General features: G+C 45.1%; 1 protein-coding gene across 1 annotated transcript; it reads right to left on the reverse strand.

The window, feature by feature from the left end:
- Positions 1-944: 944 nt before the first annotated feature.
- Positions 945-19066, reverse strand: ret (ret proto-oncogene receptor tyrosine kinase; the record flags this gene model as incomplete). Its single annotated transcript, XM_084470162.1, has 20 exons — positions 945-1102; positions 2099-2246; positions 2688-2787; positions 2951-3088; positions 3188-3258; positions 3342-3464; positions 3769-3977; positions 4092-4199; positions 4311-4458; positions 4841-5097; positions 5271-5384; positions 5505-5615; positions 6255-6386; positions 6800-7082; positions 7610-7809; positions 7949-8144; positions 8274-8512; positions 8950-9240; positions 10075-10317; positions 19003-19066. The coding sequence occupies 20 exons, from the start codon at positions 19064-19066 to the stop codon at positions 945-947; spliced, it is 3333 nt and encodes a 1110-aa protein (XP_084326288.1).
- Positions 19067-22162: the final 3096 nt, after the last annotated feature.

Consider the following 22162-nt stretch of genomic DNA (forward strand, 5'->3'; position numbering starts at 1 on the left):
ATATTATAAAGAAAAAGTTGAGAGATATGTTATTAGATAATAAATTACAACATTTAGGATAATTTAATTTTGTAATAGTATCTGGAAAATGACTCACTGAAAATGCCACTCTGCACATTTGTAATGTTTATTTGCAACATAATCAAATAACATAATGATGATAACTCATTATTTTACATAATCATACATTTCGCACAATGATTGCCATTAAAAGGAATCTGAAAATAAGTCGTACCAAAACATGGCCACAGTTAAGATTATATATCATGTCCTTGTATTGGAGCAGTACTTACATTTAGACATTTTTCATGTAAAAAAACAACATGAAAAACAAGCAACATGTTTAAATTTTATTGAACATTGGTGTATTATTTGTCTTTGGCAAGTATAGTCCAAAATATCCTGTGGGGTAACACAAAAGTGGTGTCAGCATTTTAATGAACTTCCTTCCCCTTTTAATAGAAACTTTACATTTGCCAAAACAAGTTCCCAGTTCTCTTTTCGTCCAGCTCCTAGAGTCCTACAACATGTGATGGTGAAGATGGCCCACTTTAATTCCAGGTTTGGAACAACATCCTCACAGTTGTACACACTAATAATTAGAGGCTATTGTAGAAGCAGCACAGGCACTTGAAAGACATTAACATTGACATACAACCTGGTACAGTAGTCATGCAATGATACAGTTTGGCCAACATGACCTTGAGGTAATGATTAACATACCGATGAGCTGCAAGAAGCATGGTCTATGTTTTATTTTCTCATTTTTTTTCGAGCTATTTGGCAGCAAGAAAGACTCTGGTTTTTAAACTTTGACTACCCGTGCAACAGAAAAAAAGGGAACCAACTTTATAATCAGATTGTATATGTACACTTTTTCCTTTCTTTTATAGAAATATACACATCTACGGATTAGGAAGATCGTCTACATCAATGGTTTATCCTTAGCTATCAAGCTTGTCCACATTTTTTGCGGGTGAAGGCAAAGCCATCCAGTTTGCATAAACACTATCATTGGCATATCTTGTAAAGACAGGGTTAGTGGCATCATGTCTGTTGAGCGGTACCGGGCTCTTCTCAGGCCAGTTGGGGTATGACATGCCTAAAAATGAGAACATATCATTTTTCTGCACTCAGTGAAAGAAACACAGAGGACAAGACAGTAAGGCTCTCAAATAAAACTATGGAATTGTTTAATTTTTAAACAAAAGCCTGAAACCTCTGAGCAGGTGGCATTCAACACGAGTGTTAATGAATGTGTTTGCTTGCAAATGAAGGATGAACACAAGATATGCATTACTATTGGAGCGTTATGTATGCTTGTTGACCAACCCAATGTTTTAGATCCCGCGTCATATTATACAAAATGGCTGTCTTACTGTAACTATTAAAAAGAAACATCCACAGCTCAGAGTTGTTTACAGGTTTATTATTGCTTAATAATGTTGCTGTTTTTTGATCAACCATAGATTGTCATCAATTTGGGGAAATGACTAAGCGGAACCTTTCTTTATTTCCCCTCACTCTAGCTAAGTTTAAAAGCCTTACTGTTTATTTGTTTAACACTCAGAATCAGAGATAAATAGCCTATGTACATTGGAAATTTAGGAAATTTATGACAGTTTGGAATCCAAACCACAAAGAGATTGATTTGACGAGGACCTGTTTCAAATGTTACATACATTTTCATCAAACACAAAAAGAGTGGTGAGTGAAATGATGTAAATGTAGTGACATGGAATGTGAAAGATAATATCTACAAATGAATGACGTTGAAACATGAAGATTAGCCAGGGGCGTATAAATTAATATTATGGGAATATATACAAAATGTTAAATTTCTTTGGTCGGGTTTCATGTACATTGGAAGCAGGTCCAAAGGAAGAAAAAAAACAAACAGACAAACAAACAGTCAAGACACAAGATCTTTTCCACTGAGCCTCTCATTCACGATGAAATGGGAGCTACGTCGGGCAGTGTCAGAGAAAAGAGGCATGCCTAATAGGTCACAGTCACACGCACTTTGACTACGGAAAGCCAACCACAAAATAGAGAGCTTGTGCCCTCTAAAATCGAGTAAATGCATGGGAGATTCTACCATAGAGCTTGTTCTCAATCCATGTGGAGGGGAGGGTGCGAGGGAGAGGGGCGTTATTACAGTCCACTAGCGGCGTGTCCTCTTCGGAGAGGGCGTCGTCATACAGGAGAGCGTCGGCCGGCGTGGACGCCGCCAGGTCCAGGTAATCCTGGCGAGGGTGGAACACCTGATTAGGCTAGTTAGTCAGCGAGGACAACACACACACACTCACACAAACACACACACACACACACAGACTCAAACACTTAATCCTGTCACGCACACACAGGCTTGGACAGATATGGATCTGACAGCAGCTTATACGTCGTCTAATGGCGTGTATTAAGAAGTATAATCGGACCAAGATAGAATACTTGAGGCGTCTTTTGTGTGCTATGCTATTGGCTGCCTGTGCCTGGACAATTCTTTGCGAATGTTAAATGGTTATTAAAACTTACACCAATTTATTGGTGGCAGAGGCCTTCAACAACCCAAGTTTAAACAGGGAAAGGTTTGATGAGTATACAGTTATTATGTCAAGACAAATTAAGATTGTGTATTTAGCTCACTGTCCCAGAGGGCGATTAATAAAGTATTAATACGCTCATACCCGACTTTTCACCATCATTTTTTCCAGTTCTTTGCTGATATCTGTGAAAGTGGGCCTCTTGTCAGATTCTTGCTTCCAGCAGCGGAGCATGAGATTATACCTGCAGAAACAACAAGCAGAACCTTTAGTCATACGTCTTCAACGCAGACATTTTCCATGCTGGAAAGATGCCCCAAATCCGTTTTGCTTTATGCATTAGTTATAATAAGCGTTTCGTTGCACACAGGAGACTAGTGTAAAAACAGAGTTTAGGTGGAGCTCACATTTCATCCGAGCAGTTTTCTGGTTTCTCCATACGGTAGCCTGTCTTCAGGAGGTTGAAGAGGCGTTCGGGAGCGATGCCCGGGTATGGGTTGCCTCCCAGGGTCACGGTTTCCCACAACAGTACCCCGAAAGACCAGCTGACAAGAGAGGACACAATTAGAAACCGTTACATTCATTCTAAACAACCTTAGAATAAAGTAATCTAGTACACCTCATAGAACCTCTTCGGTACTCACACGTCGCTTTGCGTTGTGTAGATGTGATCGAACAAGGACTCTATCGCCATCCACTTGACCGGAATACGACCCTGGAAGAGAGGACACAGTGGTAGGTGGATACTGCGACTCTAGATTCGTTTTGGCTTGAGCCTCTCTCTGGTCTGCATCTCACCTTGCTCCTCTTCACGTAGGAGTCTTCCTCGTACACATCTCTGGAGAGGCCGAAGTCAGAGATCTTCATCTTCCGGCCCTCGGCTACCAGGACATTTCGTGCGGCGAGGTCTCTGTGGACGAGCTAACAAGTAAAACAAATGTTAACTTCAGCTGTAAGCAACTGCTGACCAAAATCAAGCAAATGCGCAAAATGTTATATCACTGACAATCTAGTGATGCTTCCCATACAGGGATAGAGATCTCACAGTGACAAAATAAATGCATTTTGCTTGCATAATTAGTTGTAAACCCCTCGATATTTGTATATCCACACCACTAACAAACACCAAAACTGTCATGCTGCTGAGTTTCTAGCTAAGACCGGCCGCTATCTATCTCATTGAGAAGCACTGAAACGACAGCGATTCCTCTGGAATGGGAAATACCTTCATTTCTGCCAGATACTGCATGCCCCTGGATATCTGCCAGACGAAGGAGATGAGGTCCCCCATGGTGAGGGCCCGCTCGTCAGGGTTCTCCAGGTAGCTGGAGTTGCGCTCGCCGCTCATGTAGCTTGGTCCCACCTTGCGGCTTTCCCGCAGGAAGTTGCGAAGGGATCCATATTTTGCGTACTCCACAATGAGATATAATGGACCTATGACCGGGGGGATGCAGCACTGTTGATTAGGTTCCATATAATTCTAGATAAGCATTATTGTGTCCTTAGAATGGTCATGAACAGGGGAGTGTGTAACGAATGAGGCCTTACCATCCTGACTACAGGCTCCATACATCTTGATCACATGGGGGTGGTTGACTTGCTTCAGCAATGTGAATTCTGACAGCAGGTCACGCAGTTCACTGTGTGAAGCATGGTCTGTCGGGTGGTTGGGAGGTAATTTAAATTAAGTTATTATTCCCGCACTTCCTTCCAAGTATATCACCTATAATTCCTGGTTTGGCTCCTCTGTGTCCAGGGCTCTCTTACCTTTAAGCATTTTCACAGCCACAGTGGTGTAGCCAGCTTTCCCCTTCAGCCGGAACGCCGTTGCCTTGACGACCTTCCCAAACTCCCCTTCCCCTAAGGTCTTGCCAAGAACCAGATTTTTACGAGGAAACTCCCACTTTGGATCCTCCTGTTAATAGAAAAACAGTTATGATCTGAGGTACAATAAGGACTAGCCTTAGCAGCTTATGTACTAGGACTTAGCCTTAGAGGCCAATGGATTTGGAATAACCTTAGCAGCTAATGAACTACGACTAGCATAAGCAGCTAATGGACAAGGAATTGCCTAAGAGGCCAATGGATTTGGACTAGCCTTAGCAGCTAATGAACTACGACTCCCATAAGCAGCTAATGAACTACGACCAGCATAAACAGCTAATGGTTTAGGACTAGCCAAAAATGTTTATGGATTAGGAATAGCTGTAGCAGCTAATTAACTGGGACTAGCCGTAGCAGCTAACAGAATAGGACTATCCCTAACTGCTAATGCGACATTGATTGAAGTGACGTACAGGTATTTTGAAGGTGTCAATGGCCACTTGGTTCTCCATGGAGTCCAGCGAGGCGCGCCGCACATTGTTTGCAGAGTAGCTGATGGGGTAGGCCTGGGCGGGCCGGCGGAAAGTCATCTCGGCCGAGGCGATGGGGGGCTTGGGGGAGCTCTTGTTGTACCGGTGGACGAAGTATGAGGACAGGAGGATGGAGACGATGAAGGACAGCAGTACAGCAGTGGCGATGACCGTCTTACACATTTCGTCGCATATCGCCTCTGGATTGAATGGGAAATAAAGAAGGGTTATTTTAATTGGCCACCCCAGTACTGGTGCAAAGGACAGCCTTCGCTTCCTTCTGCTGATTGTACAAAATAATACACTGGTTGTAGGTGTTGTGCATCGGGAATGTACACATTACAATCTGTGCATGATTCAGATTTAGATTTACCCTCAATGTCGTCCTTCTCACAGAAGCACCGCTCCAAGAAGCAGTAGCATGTGCCATAGCCGGCCTTGATCCCAAACATTAGGCCTTTCACATGACCTCCGATCACGGCCTCTGCTGAAGACACAAACAAAACACCAATGAAACCCAATGAACATAACCAACACTAAGCAAGACTAGCGGCTCCTATGGTGAGTCATTTAAAAGAAAAAAAAGGAAAAGTTGTACTTTACTCACTTGTACAATCTTGAGGACATATTGACATGTCTTTGCTTTCAACCGCATCGCAGAAGCCGTCTGGACAAGTTCGGAGGTCCGGGGAACAGGTAGAATAATTCTCAGATATTCCTGGAATATAAATACACAGAACGAGTCAGCGCAGATTCAGATACAAATAGCAGTAAAATCCCAACCAGTAAATACTGGTTGGTGTAGGAGATTTGCTCGAAAGGAAAATAAACATGACAGGGCTTGGTTAATTAAAGAGTACAAAAGGAAATGGCCCAAATACAAGTTTAACTCTGTGAACCATAGAATAACTCAAGAGTACGCATATACGCCATATCATTCACAATGTCTCAAAAACTGAAGCTGTTCCAAGCAAAGCAAATATTTGCTAATTTCTTAAAAGCATTATTGAGCATACTTTTAATCAACAGTGTTCACAATGTTCACTCTATTTAACTCAGTATTTAATTTCACTCAATTTCCATTGATGTCTGAGCTCTATTGGTCAACTGTCATAGAGTGTTATAGAGTAAAGATAAAACAAAGAGCAACATATTCAATGCTCTCTAAAACCAAGAAACACACACACACAAGCACGCACATGCACACACAAGCACCAGTGCGCACACACACACACACACACACACACACACACACACACACACACACAAACAAACAAGTAAATATTTAACAAAATAGTCCATTGGTTAATATTTACCCGGTTTGACCTGACCTGAGACCCTAGCAGCATCAATTTACCTTTCTCAGTGCCTTGTCTCCATTGACATCTCCCGTTGGTGGCCCCCAGGCCCCTGGTGATCTCACAGTCTACCCGCTGTCTGCTCTCACCACAGGAAAGGGCCCGCTGTTCCTGCTGGCCGGCCCTGGCTGCTGAGGAGCAGAACACGGATACACAGACGGACATTGGGTCACGTTGAGTAGACTGCTTCTCCCTGATGCAGTCCAACCGGTGATGCATCAGACTTTAATGGCAGTAGCAGCTTCAAATTGAGCAAAGGTATTATTAAGGATGTGCATTCACACATGCACACACACAGCTACTGACATGCGCTTACACACACATACAGACACACGCATATACACTTACAGACACACAGCTACTGACATGCACTTATACACACAAAGCATGCACACACATATATTTAGACAATATAACACACACACACACACACACACACACACACACACACACACACACACAAACACACATCATACACACACATTTACACACACACACACACACACAGCCTTCCCACACTGACCGGCCCCCATCCCCACATTACCTTCCCCCTCCAGCACCACGAGGATCTGCGTGCTGGCCTGCAGCAGGCCGCTCTCCTCCTGGGCCACCACCACGTACTGCAGGTCCCGGCACTCTGCCCTGCGGAGTGCCTCAGAGTCGTTGACGTACAGCACCCCCGTCATGTCCCGCAGGCTCTGGGACACGTCCAGGGCGGCGTGGCAGGCCTGCACCTCGGCCGACGCGTTCCGGTCCGCCAGCTCCAGCCGGTACGCCACGCTGATGCCCTGGAACTTCAGGCAGTTCTCCACGCACACCCGGCCCACCTGAGGGAGACGCAGGGGGGGGTGGAGGCGGGGTTGCAGAAATGAGGATTGTGTAAGTAACTATATGATTGATGTAAAAGCACATATTGGTTAGAAGTACATTTTTTGGTAATGTTTTCAAATGGTGAAGGGGAAATGACAAATTTCCCTACAAATGTATCTCTATATGTTTCTGTTGGGGAATGGGCACCCAAATATCCACAGCTGACCTAAAGGTGTCCTTGAACAAGATTCCTATCGGCTCTTCAATGACACATATTCAAAGGAATTCACTTCACTGTGAGAGCCACAACTTGTTTCTGTTTTTCAACTAAACTGTGTATAAATTGGAATTCCCAAGGGACATACTCAGGCATAGATATATCTATACATCTATCTATAGCTAAATCGATAAATACACAGACAGAGAGTATATAGAGAGTATCTTATGTGTGTGTGGATAACGCATAACTTTGTGAGTTGTTTTAACCAAGGACATGGAAGCACGTGTGGGGTCCCAGGGGGTGGATGGAGAGCAGGGTAGCTACCAGTGCGTAGGCAGAGGCTCTGCGGTTCACGGTGAACAGGTAGGTGGTGTTGTTGAAGCTGATGGGGACAGGCAGGATGGTGATGTTGTAGCGCAGCACCACGGAGCCCTCGGGACCTGGGTAGGTGGTGTCGTTGACCAGGTAATCCACCTGCAGCGTGCGGTTCTCCGTCACATACAGGTTCCTCTTGAGGGCGAGCGCTAGGATACAAGGGGGATATACGTGAGATGATGATGGTCAAAATAACCTAAATCATTTTGGTAATAACCAAAATCACCAAAATTTAATTGATTTAAAGTAAATATTATTGTATTACGGTGGGTTTTTTAATATACGTACTGTACTCAAAGACGGTCCCTCGGATGTTGCCAAACAGAGACTTATCCTCCTTGAAGGTGTTTGTTATGGTGAAGGTTTCGTTGATCCACGGGTCGATGGTCAGCAGGGTTCCCACGTACCGGTTCTGGCTTGGTTCCTTGGGGTACTTGGGCGTTATGTCTCGGTCAAAGACAGACTGGGTGGCGAGCAGAGCACCCTGGAGGGACAAACAAGACACAATAAGGCATTCTGGGTAAAACCACAGAGGAACACACCGACAGCCATTTTGAGACTTTTCAACCCATTACATGTTGTGTTACTGCACCAACAGCCGTTTTCATTCTACCTTGTCGCGGTTGTATTCGATGGCCACCTCCACGGAGTCAGTCCCGTTGAGGAACGGCGCGTTGTCGTCCTCGTCGAATACGCTGACCTCCAGCGAGGTCTCGAACTTGGTGAAGGTCTTGTCGGTGAGCACGCTGCACACCAGCACCAGGCGGTACAGCTCCACCTCGTCGCGGTCCAGCGGCGCCGTCACCTCCAGCTCGCTGGTCTTCTCGTTCACCGCGAACGGCACGGGGACGTCTGCGGCCCGAGAGAGACGGCCAACACAGAGACACAGTGGATTCATTGAGATATACATACATATATATATATATAGATGTTTATACTGGAGAGTTCAAAAACATTTTAACTCGTGCCTTTGTTCGTTACTTATTCTCGATCACTCTTCACACTGTTTTTTTCTTTTTTTTTCTTATAAAATAGTTTTATGATGACTGTCCCTGTTCTTCTGCTGAGACATGCTGATTCCCTGCCTGGTATTAATAACAAAAGAACATCTTGTCTTATCTTACATTAACAAGACTCTGGTTCCCATCCTTGCCTGGCTGCTTATAAGCATTCCTAACCCCCTCCTCCTCCCACCCATTCCCTTAACATTCCCTCTAAGTCCCTCTGGAGCAACAAGAGCCGGGTCTCCTGAGCGGCTGTGAGAGTGACCCTCCTCCCCATGTGCTGACCTGACTCCACGCTGTAGGAGATGTTGTAGCTGGGGCACATGTTGAGCAGGGTGAGCCGTCTGAGCTGCTGCACCGGCCCGGCCAGCCGGTTCTCCATGATGTGGGGGGTTGGGGGCGCCCGCGACGGGAAGCACAGCCGCTGCAGGTCATTGTCGCTGCAGGGGGGCACGGTGTCATTGACGAACATCACGGAGAGGCGGGCGTGCTGGTTCCTGCACTGGGTCCTGGAGGAGGGCCGGGTCAGGGCCATGGCGGTCAGCGTCAGCTTCTTCACCGTCACAGGGCCCTTACCTAATAAATGAAGAAAGAAATAAAGAAATAAATGAATGAATAAATGAAACAACCAGGGCAATAGCGAGGCCCTGGTTTTAATCTTGGACAGAGCTCTCCTCGATGACTCTGCAGTTTCCTCTGGCTTCATGCAATTACATTAGCGTCTCGGCCGCCAGACATTCAGACATGACATACTAGCAGGGACTAGCAGGGACAAACTAATAAAAATGGAGAACGAAAGAAATTCAATTGACCCTACAGGCATGAGAGACTTTTCTCTTCAATAGTAGAGTATATGGATGGGTCAGAATATTCAATTATTCGATTATTCGTTCCCGAGGGTCAAAGCCGATTTTTAACATTTGGACCATTAACATTTTTTCCCATTCAAATAAACAAGAATTAACGGACGGAACTAATGTTGGTTCTGTAGAACTATTAGAACTTTTTTTTAAATTTTTATTATTAATCATGTACAGAAAAACAATACACACAATACACAAGCATAAATATTAATATATATGCATACAACACAAACACTGATCACTGTTAAAGTTTGTTTTTTTGCGTTTAAGATATTAAGTGATTTCTTGCCGATGATCCATGGCTGCCTTTGTGAATGTCGGCACACATCGAATAATCGATTATCCGTTCATACCACCCACTGATTATTCGACCATGAAAAATTTTAGTTATTCACATCACTATTAGAGTATATTCCAAGCTTCAAGTTGACTTTACTTCATAAAGCACCTTGAAAAACAAAGGCTGTGCTGTACCTGATTGTACCTGAAGTGCACACACAGACAACACGCGTGCAGACGGACTAGGGACCGCATGGCTGTCACTCACGTAGCATGGCAAAGTCGCTCTCCTCCAGGGTTTTGTTGAGGTGGAGCACGCCCGTGCGGACGTCCAGGTGGAACCAGCGGCTGTACGGAGGGGCTCCGAGGGAGGAGAAGCACAGGTAGAAGTGAGGCCGCTCATTGCTGTTATCCAGCATGGAGTGCACCTGGAGCACGGGGGTCCCCGCGGGCTGGCCCACGTACACAATCTCAGAGTACTCGCTCTGAGGGAAGTACAGCCCTCGGCATCCTGGGGGAGTACAGTAGTCACAGGAATGGATGGAGGGAGACAGTTATTCACATATCTTCCTGAAAACCAGCATTTAAAAAAAGAAGAGACATTATTCATCTAGGTTTCTTAGGTTTTCTAATTAAAAGGCATGGGGGAGAGACTGTTATCAGGATCATCTCGTTGTGGCAAGTCAGTGGTCGCATTGATTCCTCTGAGCTGGGCGATGGAATTAAAAACGCAAGGCGCACGTGATTTACGACTCGCCCTGTCTTCTTGTCGGCTCACGGAAATTGAAAGGAAGGGCTCAGATGACACCTATTCAGCGATTGGGATGAATCTTTCCCCTGGTCAATAAATGTGGTTTCCGGTTCTCCTTGCGTTCACCTTGGAAATTTTAATTAGAAAGAATAACATGATACTTAGGAGAACCAAATCAGTACTTGCGGCGGTGGGGGGGGGGGGGTGGTGATGGGTTGATGACCTATAAAGCACCCTGGCAGCCAGTGTGTTTTACAGGAAAATCGAGACGGGAGTGTTTAGCCCGTAATCATATCCTCGCTATGCTACTCTTTTACGACAGTGCGGGCCCATTTAGGGAACGTGCTAACATCGTTAGCAGAAGGCAAAACTAGATTTGCTATTTCTGTTGTGGCAGTTGAGACTTTGGCTCTGGTTTCAGACATTGATTTAATTTAGCTGGGCTTGGATGACAGCAGGACGGATTGATGGCTAAAGATCGGCCGGCCATCCTGAAGGATGTAGATAGACACACAGAAGACATGGTCCTATTTATTAGGTGTCGTTAAGACCTAAACACTTGATTGCTGCCTCAGGCCTACTGGTGCTCTGGGATTCAGCTCAATGCGACCTGTAATATTTTAGTGGTGAAGTGCGACCCTCACTCGAAGGGAGAGAGTGTTTCTTTATTGATATATTGGTAGGTGGATTAAGAGATTTTAAGGCATCTCTGACGATTATTCAGAATCGTGTGTGTCTAAACCAAAGCTATGTAAACACGATCCTAATCAGCATTGTCACTTTGGTTGTATTTGGGTTGCTTTCACTGCACAACACACACACACACACACACACACACACACACACACACACACACACACACACACACACACACACACACACACACACACACACACACACACACACACACACACACACACACACACACACACACACACACACACACACACACACACACACACACACACACACACACACACACACACATCATCCCTGCATTATTTTGGTTTACGACTATGTCGATAATGGCCACTAGAGGGCGTCATTTACATCATATCCAGAAACCAAACAAGGCCTATAATACAGCGACACTGAGATAAATCTGAGATGGGGAAGGGGGGGACATGGAGGATTTGTAGAGAAATTACTCATTAGCTTTTCCCAAACGATGTTTCCTCGATGGCGCCAGCAATAAAGGCTCTTCAGGATCAGTGAACCCCCCTGCTCGCTATCATGTACCATCTGTGTATTTGCTATGCTAATCATGTCGCTTAATTAAAGAAGTCGAAAAAAACAAAAGCCTATTGTAAAGATCATAGGCCTCCTTTAAATTAGAATTATTTCCTAGACGTTCTTATAACAACACTTTAAATATGTAAACCGGTGTCTACACGTTTTAAATTAATTGTATGAGTCATAAATAATAATATCAAGAATAATGATTCTAACAATAGCAATAATACAATATCAACGCAAGAAAAATTTGCCATCCTCACAATGATAAATTAACTACATAATAGCAGCAGCAGGCAGTGTGTGAACTGACAGCAGTCTTATAAATCAATTACATATTGGCTCGTAAATCATGTAACATTCAAATATTGATCATCACGACTCAAATCCATATTGTAGTTGCATGGTTAACATTGGTAATTACATACAAATGCCATAAGCACATCCAGTAGGCCTGTATAATAACGTTGACCTCTGAGCTCTTTTACATGTCACATTTTGTCCAGCATTATGATATACGGTGAGGTTTATTCTCTGGCTTTATATGATTCTACTGTCATATATACAGCCTCTGTTCTGTGTCTAAACGGTGTGCCAGGATAAACACAAAACACAGAAACCCACAGAAACTATGTTTCCATGATATTTTCCTCCTGTGCTTTAATCTGTGAGGACCACACGTCCAGCACCACACATCCAATGCTCCACATTCAGCACCACACATCCAGCACCACACATCCAGCACTACACATCCAGCACCACACATCCAGCACTACACAGAGAGCACCACACATCCAGCACTACACAGAGAGCACCACACATCCAGCACTACACATCCAGCACCACACATCCAGCACTACACATCCAGCACCACACATCCAGCACTACACAGAGAGCACCACACATCCAGCACTACACAGAGAGCACCACACATCCAGCACTACACAGAGAGCACCACACATCCAGCACCACACATCCAGCACCACACATCCAGCACAACACATCCAGCACCACACATCCAGCACAACACATCCAGCACCCCACATCCAGCACCACACATCCAGCACCACACATCCAGCACTACACAGAGAGCACCAAACATTCAGAAACACCTCCGGAATCAGACAGAGAGGACTACACATCCTACACCACACAGCCAGAACAGCACATCCAGAACCAGACAGAGAGGATCACACCTCCAGCACTACACAGAGAGCACCACACCTCCAGCACCCCACATCCAGCACTACACCCCAAGGACTACAGAGAGGACTACATACACATCCAGCACCACACATCTAGCACTACACAGAAAGCACCACACATCCAGAACCAGACAGAGGGGACTACACATCCAGCACCACACATCCAGGACTACACATCCAGAACTCCACCTCAAGGACTACACAGAGGACTACACATCCAGGACTACACATCCAGGACGACATGTCTGGGACTACACGGAGAGGGCGAGGTGGCCTCCCAGCCGGCCCAGACAAAGACAGGAACTCAATTAGCTCAGTGCGGACGTGCATCGGCAGAGAGATTTACCATCTATGATGTCATGGGTGGGTGGTTGTGAAGGAGGGGTGAGGGACGAGACGCACAGTCCTTCAACAGTAATTTACCTCTCCGGCGGAGGCACAAATTGAAACAAGCACTGGAGATCCACCAGCGCACCCACCCCCACCCACAGTCACACACAAACCCCCAACACACACACACAGACAGACACAGACAGACACACACACACACACACACACAACCTGGGTGGGGTTCCAAAGAAGGGTCCTTGTCAACAAGCAGGGGGTTTGGCTATGATTACTGACCCGGTGTTTTGACCCCCTCAGGATATACACATGACCCATGCAATACAACTGTGTCTGTCTCTCTCTCTGTCTATCTGTCTGTCTGTCTGTCTCTCTCTCTGTCTGTCTGTCTGTCTGTCTGTCTGTGTCTCTCTCTCTCTCTCTCTCTCTCTCTCTCTCTCTCTCTCTCTCTCTCTCTCTCTCTCTCTCTCTCTCAGCCCGTGTGGAGCTTGGGTTCCTGGGTTCAGGGCAGCAGAACCCTCCCTGCATGCAATCCTCTATTTCAAGGTCACAGATCAATGCATCCGTTCTCGGTAACGACCCCTTGGCAAGGCGCGTATCTGGCAGACGACCAATCAATATCTCTACTAATCAACACTCATGCTGATTGTTTTCCACTGATGAGCTAGACAGCAGCGGGGCTAACGGTCACACAGGCCCCCTTTGGAGTTCACCTCTACTGTATGTAAAACACAGAGTGGTAGTCGTAGTCAAGTATGTGTGTGAACCTTTTGCAGCAGTGGTTAACAGATGATATCTGAAGGTTTCAGTTCACTGCCAGCTACACAAGGATAGACTGCCAAAGGTTAATTTTGAGGACATTTCTTTCCAGTAGAGGAAAAATCCTTCATGGCTTACAAGATGGCCATCACCCCTGATGTTTCACCCACCCGTCATAACTGCCTCGAATGAATCTTTCATATTCCCTTGGAAACCTGCAATCATTGCTAGGCTCCCTGCAACGTAATGTATGAGAATCATAACTAATTCCTGATTCCCTGCAATGATTCAATTAACTAAGAGGCTGCCCATCAAGCTATAATTCTATTTGGGAAAGTTATTATTGATTATAATGTTTTAAAATCTCTCCCTCCTGGTTTGCCAGATGCAGGATTGCTTCGTCATGCAGCATAGTGCATCCAGAACATAATATATTCCTGCGGGAGGTGGTGGTGGTGATGGTGGTGGGGTTGGAGGTGGGGGGGGTTCATTCTTGGGCTGTTTGTGTTTACCCACATTAGAAGATAAACCAAGAGACATAATGAAAAAGTAATTTCCGGGGGGGGTAGACATGAAATCCATGCCGGGTAATGTGATATATTCCATTTTCTCGTGAGGAGCTTGGTTAAGGGGTGGCTAGTTATGGACTGCAGGTAGATTACTCGGGTTACTCTGATGCATGCCGTAACATAATAATCAATTATCCCATAACATAATCCAATTAGCCCGCAGAGAATACAAGAGCCGAAATGCGATGGACCATGTTCATCAGTCATCATGGAATCTAATATGCCGGCTCCTCGGGGGGATTCCTGCAACTACAAATTCAGTTGAACAATTCCCCTGGGAATGGCGGCAACATCAAATATTGAACACACGACACATCACGCAGCGGAAGACCCAGTCCTCCTCTATCACAATCCTCGGAGCCCGTGAAATATCCTCATAAACAACCACAATAGCAACAGCGAGCTTGTGGTTTCATGGAAAGTTGAATCTTTTGAAAATAATTATAGTTGTTCCTCATCATCACCAGAACTGTATGTTTATATATATGCATGTTGTTTGTCAGAGGGAACACAGCGATAAGTCAGCAAACTTTGAGTGAAAGCCGTTCTAAATATACAGGGTTAGTCATTGTATAGAGCATGGCCCATGAGTATTAGTGTTAGTTACTGTAAAGCTATTGATCCAGATGTCACACTCAGGCCAACCTTCAAACTTATGGCCCAGCCACTTAGGGTGGAAACTGAAATGTTGGACTTACTCATGAAAAATCATGTTATTTTGCGACTTTCATATGTTATAGTCATAAAATTGTCCCAATCGGCTAATAGAGGGGTTTGCTTCTACGAGATTACATTACTGGTAAAAGGCAAGTCCTTGAGCCACTGAGCTTGCATATTAAGCCTGCATATTATAAAATGTACAATACTTTTTTGACTGAGAGAATAGACCCATGCAAACTAACAAACACAAGCAGATAGGGCCAAAGCCTTATCGCTCAGTGGAGATCTAGCTGTTGTGAGCTGTGCTCACACAAGAGCTTAACAAGAGTTCTTAACAAGAGTCTTTGTTTTCCTCTTCAGAGTCATAAACAACGGGCCAATCGTACTAGCATGCTCCAGTGGGCACGCAGAGAACCTCTTGTCAAGAAAGACCCATGTAAGCCCTGACCCAGGCGCAGAAAACAGCCCCAGGGCCGAATCGTCAATGTCTCCTTGTCCCTACACCACCAACACACACCAACACGCACCATCACCACCGCAAAGTACAATCCCCCCCCCCCCCCGCTCCCCGCTCCACTGACTGGAAGATCAGGGAGGGAGCGGTTGACACGTGCCCTGGTGGTTTGGATCTACACAGCGGTAGGGACCAGGGTGGAACACAACAGCCACTGGATCAGACAGGGCTTCTTCGTCTGGGCAGGGTGAGGTCTCACCAGCCGAGACCATCACCAACCCTCCTCCTTCCCTGTGCTTGTGCTCCATCGTCTCTCTGGAGATGGGATGACGGCAAAGGAAGCCCACGGTCTCTTTGGTTTCATTTGTAGTAAAACACTCAGACACCGTATATCGTTCACCGACAACGCCAGCCTCCCCACCGCCTCGGGCTGATGACTACACAGGGATAATCTATCGCGTGGTAATCTAGATGTGTTGTCTAGTCTAATCCAACAGCAACAACCACAACATTGATACCAATACAAATTGTCCACTTTGTTAAACGCAAATCACTTGATGTTGTAAAACAGGGGGTAATTCCTGCTATTGGATGCTTTTTAGACCAGCATTGGGTTGTGGGATCGTTTGCATCTTAAAGAACAAAGAACACTAATGTTTACAACGATAGGAACCCTGAACACCTCGACACAGAAAACTATTTTATGACAATATCCCGTAACTTGGCGTTTCCCCAATTAGAATACAAGGCAAATGTTTTGACAGGAGGAGCTGAACGCTGACGAGATTTATGGCGTATCCATGGACAACGCTAGACACAAGCCTAACTAAATCAGCTCCTGTAACAAGGGCCTAAATCAAATAGTGGCACATATCAAATGAGATTTATCCGTCTGGCCCTTCTCAAAAAAGCGGGGGTAGCTGATGAAAATGATTCCGCTAATGCAAGCAACAACTGCCGCCCACCCACCACGCCCCTCCCCTCCCATGCTGTGCTTCCGCTGGGATCCTCCAGTCCATCACAGGAGCCCCTGGCCTGTGATGTGATGGCCTGGGCACCACAGGTCACATCCTGGCCTGCTGAGACCTCACCTAGGACCTAAAGGCCACGGAGAGGGTCAAAGATGGAGTCGCAAGGTCACGGTAGGGAATAAACAGGTCGATCCTTTGGAGTGAAATACATCCATGCCTCTTTCTCCGCTCCCGTTTTTTGGGGGTGGTGGTTTAGGCCTACACAGCGATGAACTGCTGTGGAGTGAGATGAGGCACCGTTTTCTAGGCATGTGAAAGCCTTTGTTTGGTACAGACAGACAGACACACACACACACACACACACAGACACACACAGACACACACGCACACACACATAGAATAGGTCCCATAGGCCTATAAGGGCCACACACGTTGCCCTTTTTCCATGGACATAGTTCAACATGCAAAAGAGCGTATGACGACAAATAACGTCGCGTGTTATCATTGAGTCTCCACAAAAGGTGCGGCATTATAATGGACTACAGTGCATTACTAATCAATCAGTTGGGGCACTCAGAACAGACTTAACGTTCAACCTGCAATCTGCCCCGCCACTTGCCCTTCAAAAAAAAAAAAAAATAAGCAGGGCGAGTGGCGGTGCAGTTGCGTAGCTGGGGGATATTTTCCTAAAGAAAACAAACAGCGCGTGTTTGCCCACAGATAGGAGCAGCTGCCGCACACCTGCCCGCCTGCCTGCCGCACTTTATCCGCTTCCACGGACGCGGGGCTGTTGTGGCAGACAGACAGACAGGTGTGGGCGGTCCCGTCGACACCAGCCAAGTCACTTAAGGCGTCGATTTCAGCACCCGTTTAATTGGAAATTGATGAAATGCTTTTTAGATTAAAAAGCTGAGTCCTTTATCCACTGTGCTTATATCCACTTGGCCCCGTACAGGTCGGTTCCATGTGCGTGCAACGAGACACCGTTTACTAGTCCGATCGACAAAAAGAGCAAGGTAAACAGAGCAAGGCCAAACAGAGCATGTCAACAGAACAAGGCCAGCAAGGGCACTGATGCTGCTAATAAGCCTACGATTTAAAATATAACAAAAGCAATGACACCTTTACAAAATATAACCTTTACAAAAGCATCTCAATCTAGAAATAAAATCTGACCCCCTAATGCAAAGTCGTATTGTAAATGGCGCACACGTATTAGGCCTACGACACTTGCAGTAGGCCTAAATAAAATTAAATTCGGTTAGAAATGTCCCATAACAAACAATGGGATTTCACAAAATGGTCTATCACATTTCACATGCTGCCTGTGCACCGCGGTTCAGACAGACACCCCAGCCATGAGCCAGACTTATATATAGACTGGACGTGAGGACGGTGTTAGTACAGTTGGGCTGTGGGCTTGTGAACGGGATTATAATATTATGATATATTGCTGGATGCATATGAAGCCATGTTCCATTCCATGTTCCATTCCATGTTCCATTCCATACATAACGTCCGAGGACAATGTATTTTTATTTTACTGCAGGACCAAGCTCTACCGGACCGGGACATCTGCCGCAACTCTTAATGTAGGGACCTTACCAAACATGTTCAGCTTAACATTTCGACCTTTTTTTCCATTGCACATATTCCTTGATGAACAGTTTTATTTGTTTTATTTGTTTATTTGTTTCTCCCCCGCATAACTTTATACAATGTAACAAATAGGTCTGCCTATTTATACACCGCTCTTTTCGTCTCCCCACATGTAGCCAATTAAGGTTGTCAGAATAAATCCTAAAGTAGGGAGTCAGGGAGTCCGGTACGTTGAGCAAGGGCACAGTCAGCAAGGCTGCAGGTCTGCTCTTTGTTGGGCATGAAGGTGGTTCTGAGATAAGGTCGCGATGAGCTCAGTGGACGTGCGTAATGATAAAGATGCTGGGACGGCCACTGATGCAGCGGAGTAAACAAACCATGATAAACAACCCAAACGTAAAATATTTGACCTTAAACAATTACAAAATCTATTTAATAATTATCTATAACACAAATCGTCTTCCGAAAAAAAAAGATGTAAATACCGAGGTCAACTCAAAATTATAAAATTAAAACGCAGTTTTGATATGTTGATTTGAACTATAAAATACGTAATAAAAAGACTCAATCTAACTAAATCCTTACCCCTTCAGGACTATATTGCATCTCTATTTTTTAGTTTAAACAAGCAAATGAGAAATCACCCTTACCTCCACACCACAGCAACAGTATCAAAAGGATGTTTCCCCGAGGAAAACCACGAGTTGGCCCCATCTTCGCGAATCATAGGTAAAGTTTCGGAATCAAAACGTACAAAAGTTCCCCCCTAAATTGGCGCAAAAAAAAACAACCAACCACCAAACTATATGAATGCAGATAAGAACCAGTTTCCCCCTTTGCGCGCAGCTTTCCGGACGGCCACTGAAGTCCTCAGTGAAAATGGCCCATTGAGCGCCTGCAGTATGAGCAGCCACCGCTGCCTGCTCGGACTGTCTGTGGTTTGCTGCTGATCAGGGGTGGGGGGGAGGAGGTTCACATCAGGCTAATAAGATGCGATGTATTTTTCCGGTCCTTCCGGAGAAGGGCACGCAGGATAGCATCTCCAGGAAACAGAGATATAATTCATCTGCAGGTTAGTCACCTCATTAACACCCCGCGGGATACGCGTTGATTTGATGCGTTTCTAGAAAGAAAAAAAAAACAAGAAACAACAAGAAACACGTCCAAGAATGAATGCCCCCCAGATTGCGTCCATTTGATCACTTCGAGAAAAAAAAGTCACACCGAAAGATTGAAGATTTATTTATCATAGATAACGGTCCGTTCCACGCTTATAATACCGTGTCCAGTGTGCTTGTGAGTGAGAGGATGGGAGTAGTATCTCTGTTTAAGTCCTTCGGTGCCAAGTCGTCCACAAATATAACCAATAACCTAGCAGCACTACAGTTTGAACCCTTGCCAAGTAATGGGCAGGATTAGAGCTGCTTGTAGTCCATGTGTCTTCCAAGTGTGCATGCAATGGGCATGAAACCCCTGCCATGTGGGTGACCAATGCTATACGTTTTAGATGATATATATATTTTAGATTATATCTATTCTCTTTTATTAGGTTTATTGCATCTAAATACATTTTGATACAAAATCATACATTTAAAACACATCAATACATCCTGAAGGGACATTGAGTTGAGATTTTTGACTTAGTGTGAGGTTGATGTTACAAACCCCTGGGCTCCCTTTTGTGACTGACAGTGTCTTGGTTTCTGTGGAGTGATGCATTACTCTGCCCCCCCCCCACCACACCCCATCAGGGCTGGGCACCAGCCACTCACACAACAATCACTCTCAAATCAATGTGCCCACGTCTGTACCCAAACACTACAGACTACACTCCGCTGTGGTTTGTAAAGGGATATCGGGGCTTCCTCGGGCAATACAATCCACTCACACTTAAGTAAAACAGAGGGTTAGCTCTATCACTAAAGATAAGCCGCTGATACGCTTAGACCTTTCTGCAACACCTCCTGTACATCTCATCGATCAGGGAAACTTCTTTCGTGTAACCTCATGTGCATAAGTTAGCTAATGAAATGTGGAAAGAAAAACACATACACAGAGCAATGAATGTACGAAAATGAAAAGATTAATCAAAGTATACATTTATAAATATATATCCATTTCTTGTTTATTGTAATTGTTTCATGCTGCAAGGGCGAGGATGGAGCTGTTGTGAGCAGCCAGACGTTCATCCAGCCTCGTCGCAGTGACTCACTGCTCGCCGGATGCTCGGGGGACACCGAGTGATATTGAAAAAACATGTTGAGGAACGATGATTGGAAGGAGAACAATAAGCCGTGCACCACTGTGCTCGGCGAGGTCTCAAAGAACCTTCAACTGATCATAGGCTGTAGAGGGGAGGGGGAGCGTGAGGGGGGCTGGGCCGGGTTGGTACTGGATGATCATTGGTTGAAGTGTCAGAAAGGAACAATGTTTATACTGTTGAACTTCTTCTCAGGAGTAAAAACTTCACTTGTTTAATAGTGTACAGTGTTACTGAATACTTCCAAAAGTGGCAGTTATTGTATGAATACAGTGCCAAGGGTTTTGGAGCATTCTGCACATGAAACAGACTTCCTGAAGATCACACACACACAATGCATTTTGAACATGGTCTTCGGCGTCGAGAGACAGCGTAGGGGAGCATCCCATGACATGAGATGCTATGTACGGCCACAGCCTGGGGGATAGAGTTACCATACGGCCGACTATAGGGGTCCTGCGTCATATAATCAATGTGGATCGATGACTACGAGGATGCGTGGCGTTGTAGTCCGGCCGTGTGGAACCACGCATCCTGTTGGGTTGAAGGTGAAGGGTGGGTGAAGTGTGGGACAACGTGTTGTGGAATCTTTGCCTCCTCACAGTTAGAAATCGTTACTTTTTGGCTTGTTCTGATGTTGGTGCAGAAGGCAGGATGCTCCTTGCCGGGTTTAAAACAATTTCCTATTCTTAAACAATTACAGACCATATTACCAGATGTTATTGCAGCAGCCAGTGTGTAATAGCATTTCGATCTAAAGAAAAGCATGACGTTGTTTCATTCCATATATCTCATCATGACTTCAATTATGAACCAAGCACCTACACCAGATCATGAAGAGGCCATAATGTAGCCAACCTCCTCATATTCACTGTTCTGGCCAAAAATAGAAAATCAATCCCATATTTGCAAAGGCCTTTAATATTCTAACAAACCTAGTCTCATTTAAAGTGATTCTACGGGGTCTAGTTACATCATATAATGTGTTTTTAAGTCTTACTCGAGTTAAGCATCACGTGGCGGCGGTTCCTAAAGGCTTGATCCTGAATATTGTGCACAAGCTCATCTTTTGTCATCCGTTGTGTCGTATGGGGTGCATGTAATCTCGCTGATTTTCCAATTGCATGAGTGCCAGAGGTGGCTGGGCCCATTAATGACACCCCTCTGTGAGCCACGCATCTTGACCCCCATTAAAGTAGTGTCTCTCCAGTAGCAGATGGCACACACACACACACACACACACACACACACACACACACACACACACACACAGAAGTAGCCATGGAAACTGTCTCATAACAGCCATGCTGGTGTGGAGTGGAATCACTTGGTGTAATTTGTTAAGTAGCACCTCAGTACATTTGATTTAATACTATGCACAGCCTTAAACAACTAGCACCAAATAAAACAGTCTGCCGGCCACCCAAGACCGCACACAACCGGCCATCTGGCGATTGGAACAATCACACTATTACTTTTTTTTTTAAGTAATTGCCCAATTGTTTTAGTGATTTAGGTATTATTGTCCTCATTCAGTGCAGTCCTTCAGT

Source organism: Micromesistius poutassou (genome assembly GCF_964030765.1).
Source record: "Micromesistius poutassou genome assembly, chromosome: 7".
Lineage (NCBI taxonomy): Eukaryota > Metazoa > Chordata > Actinopteri > Gadiformes > Gadidae > Micromesistius > Micromesistius poutassou.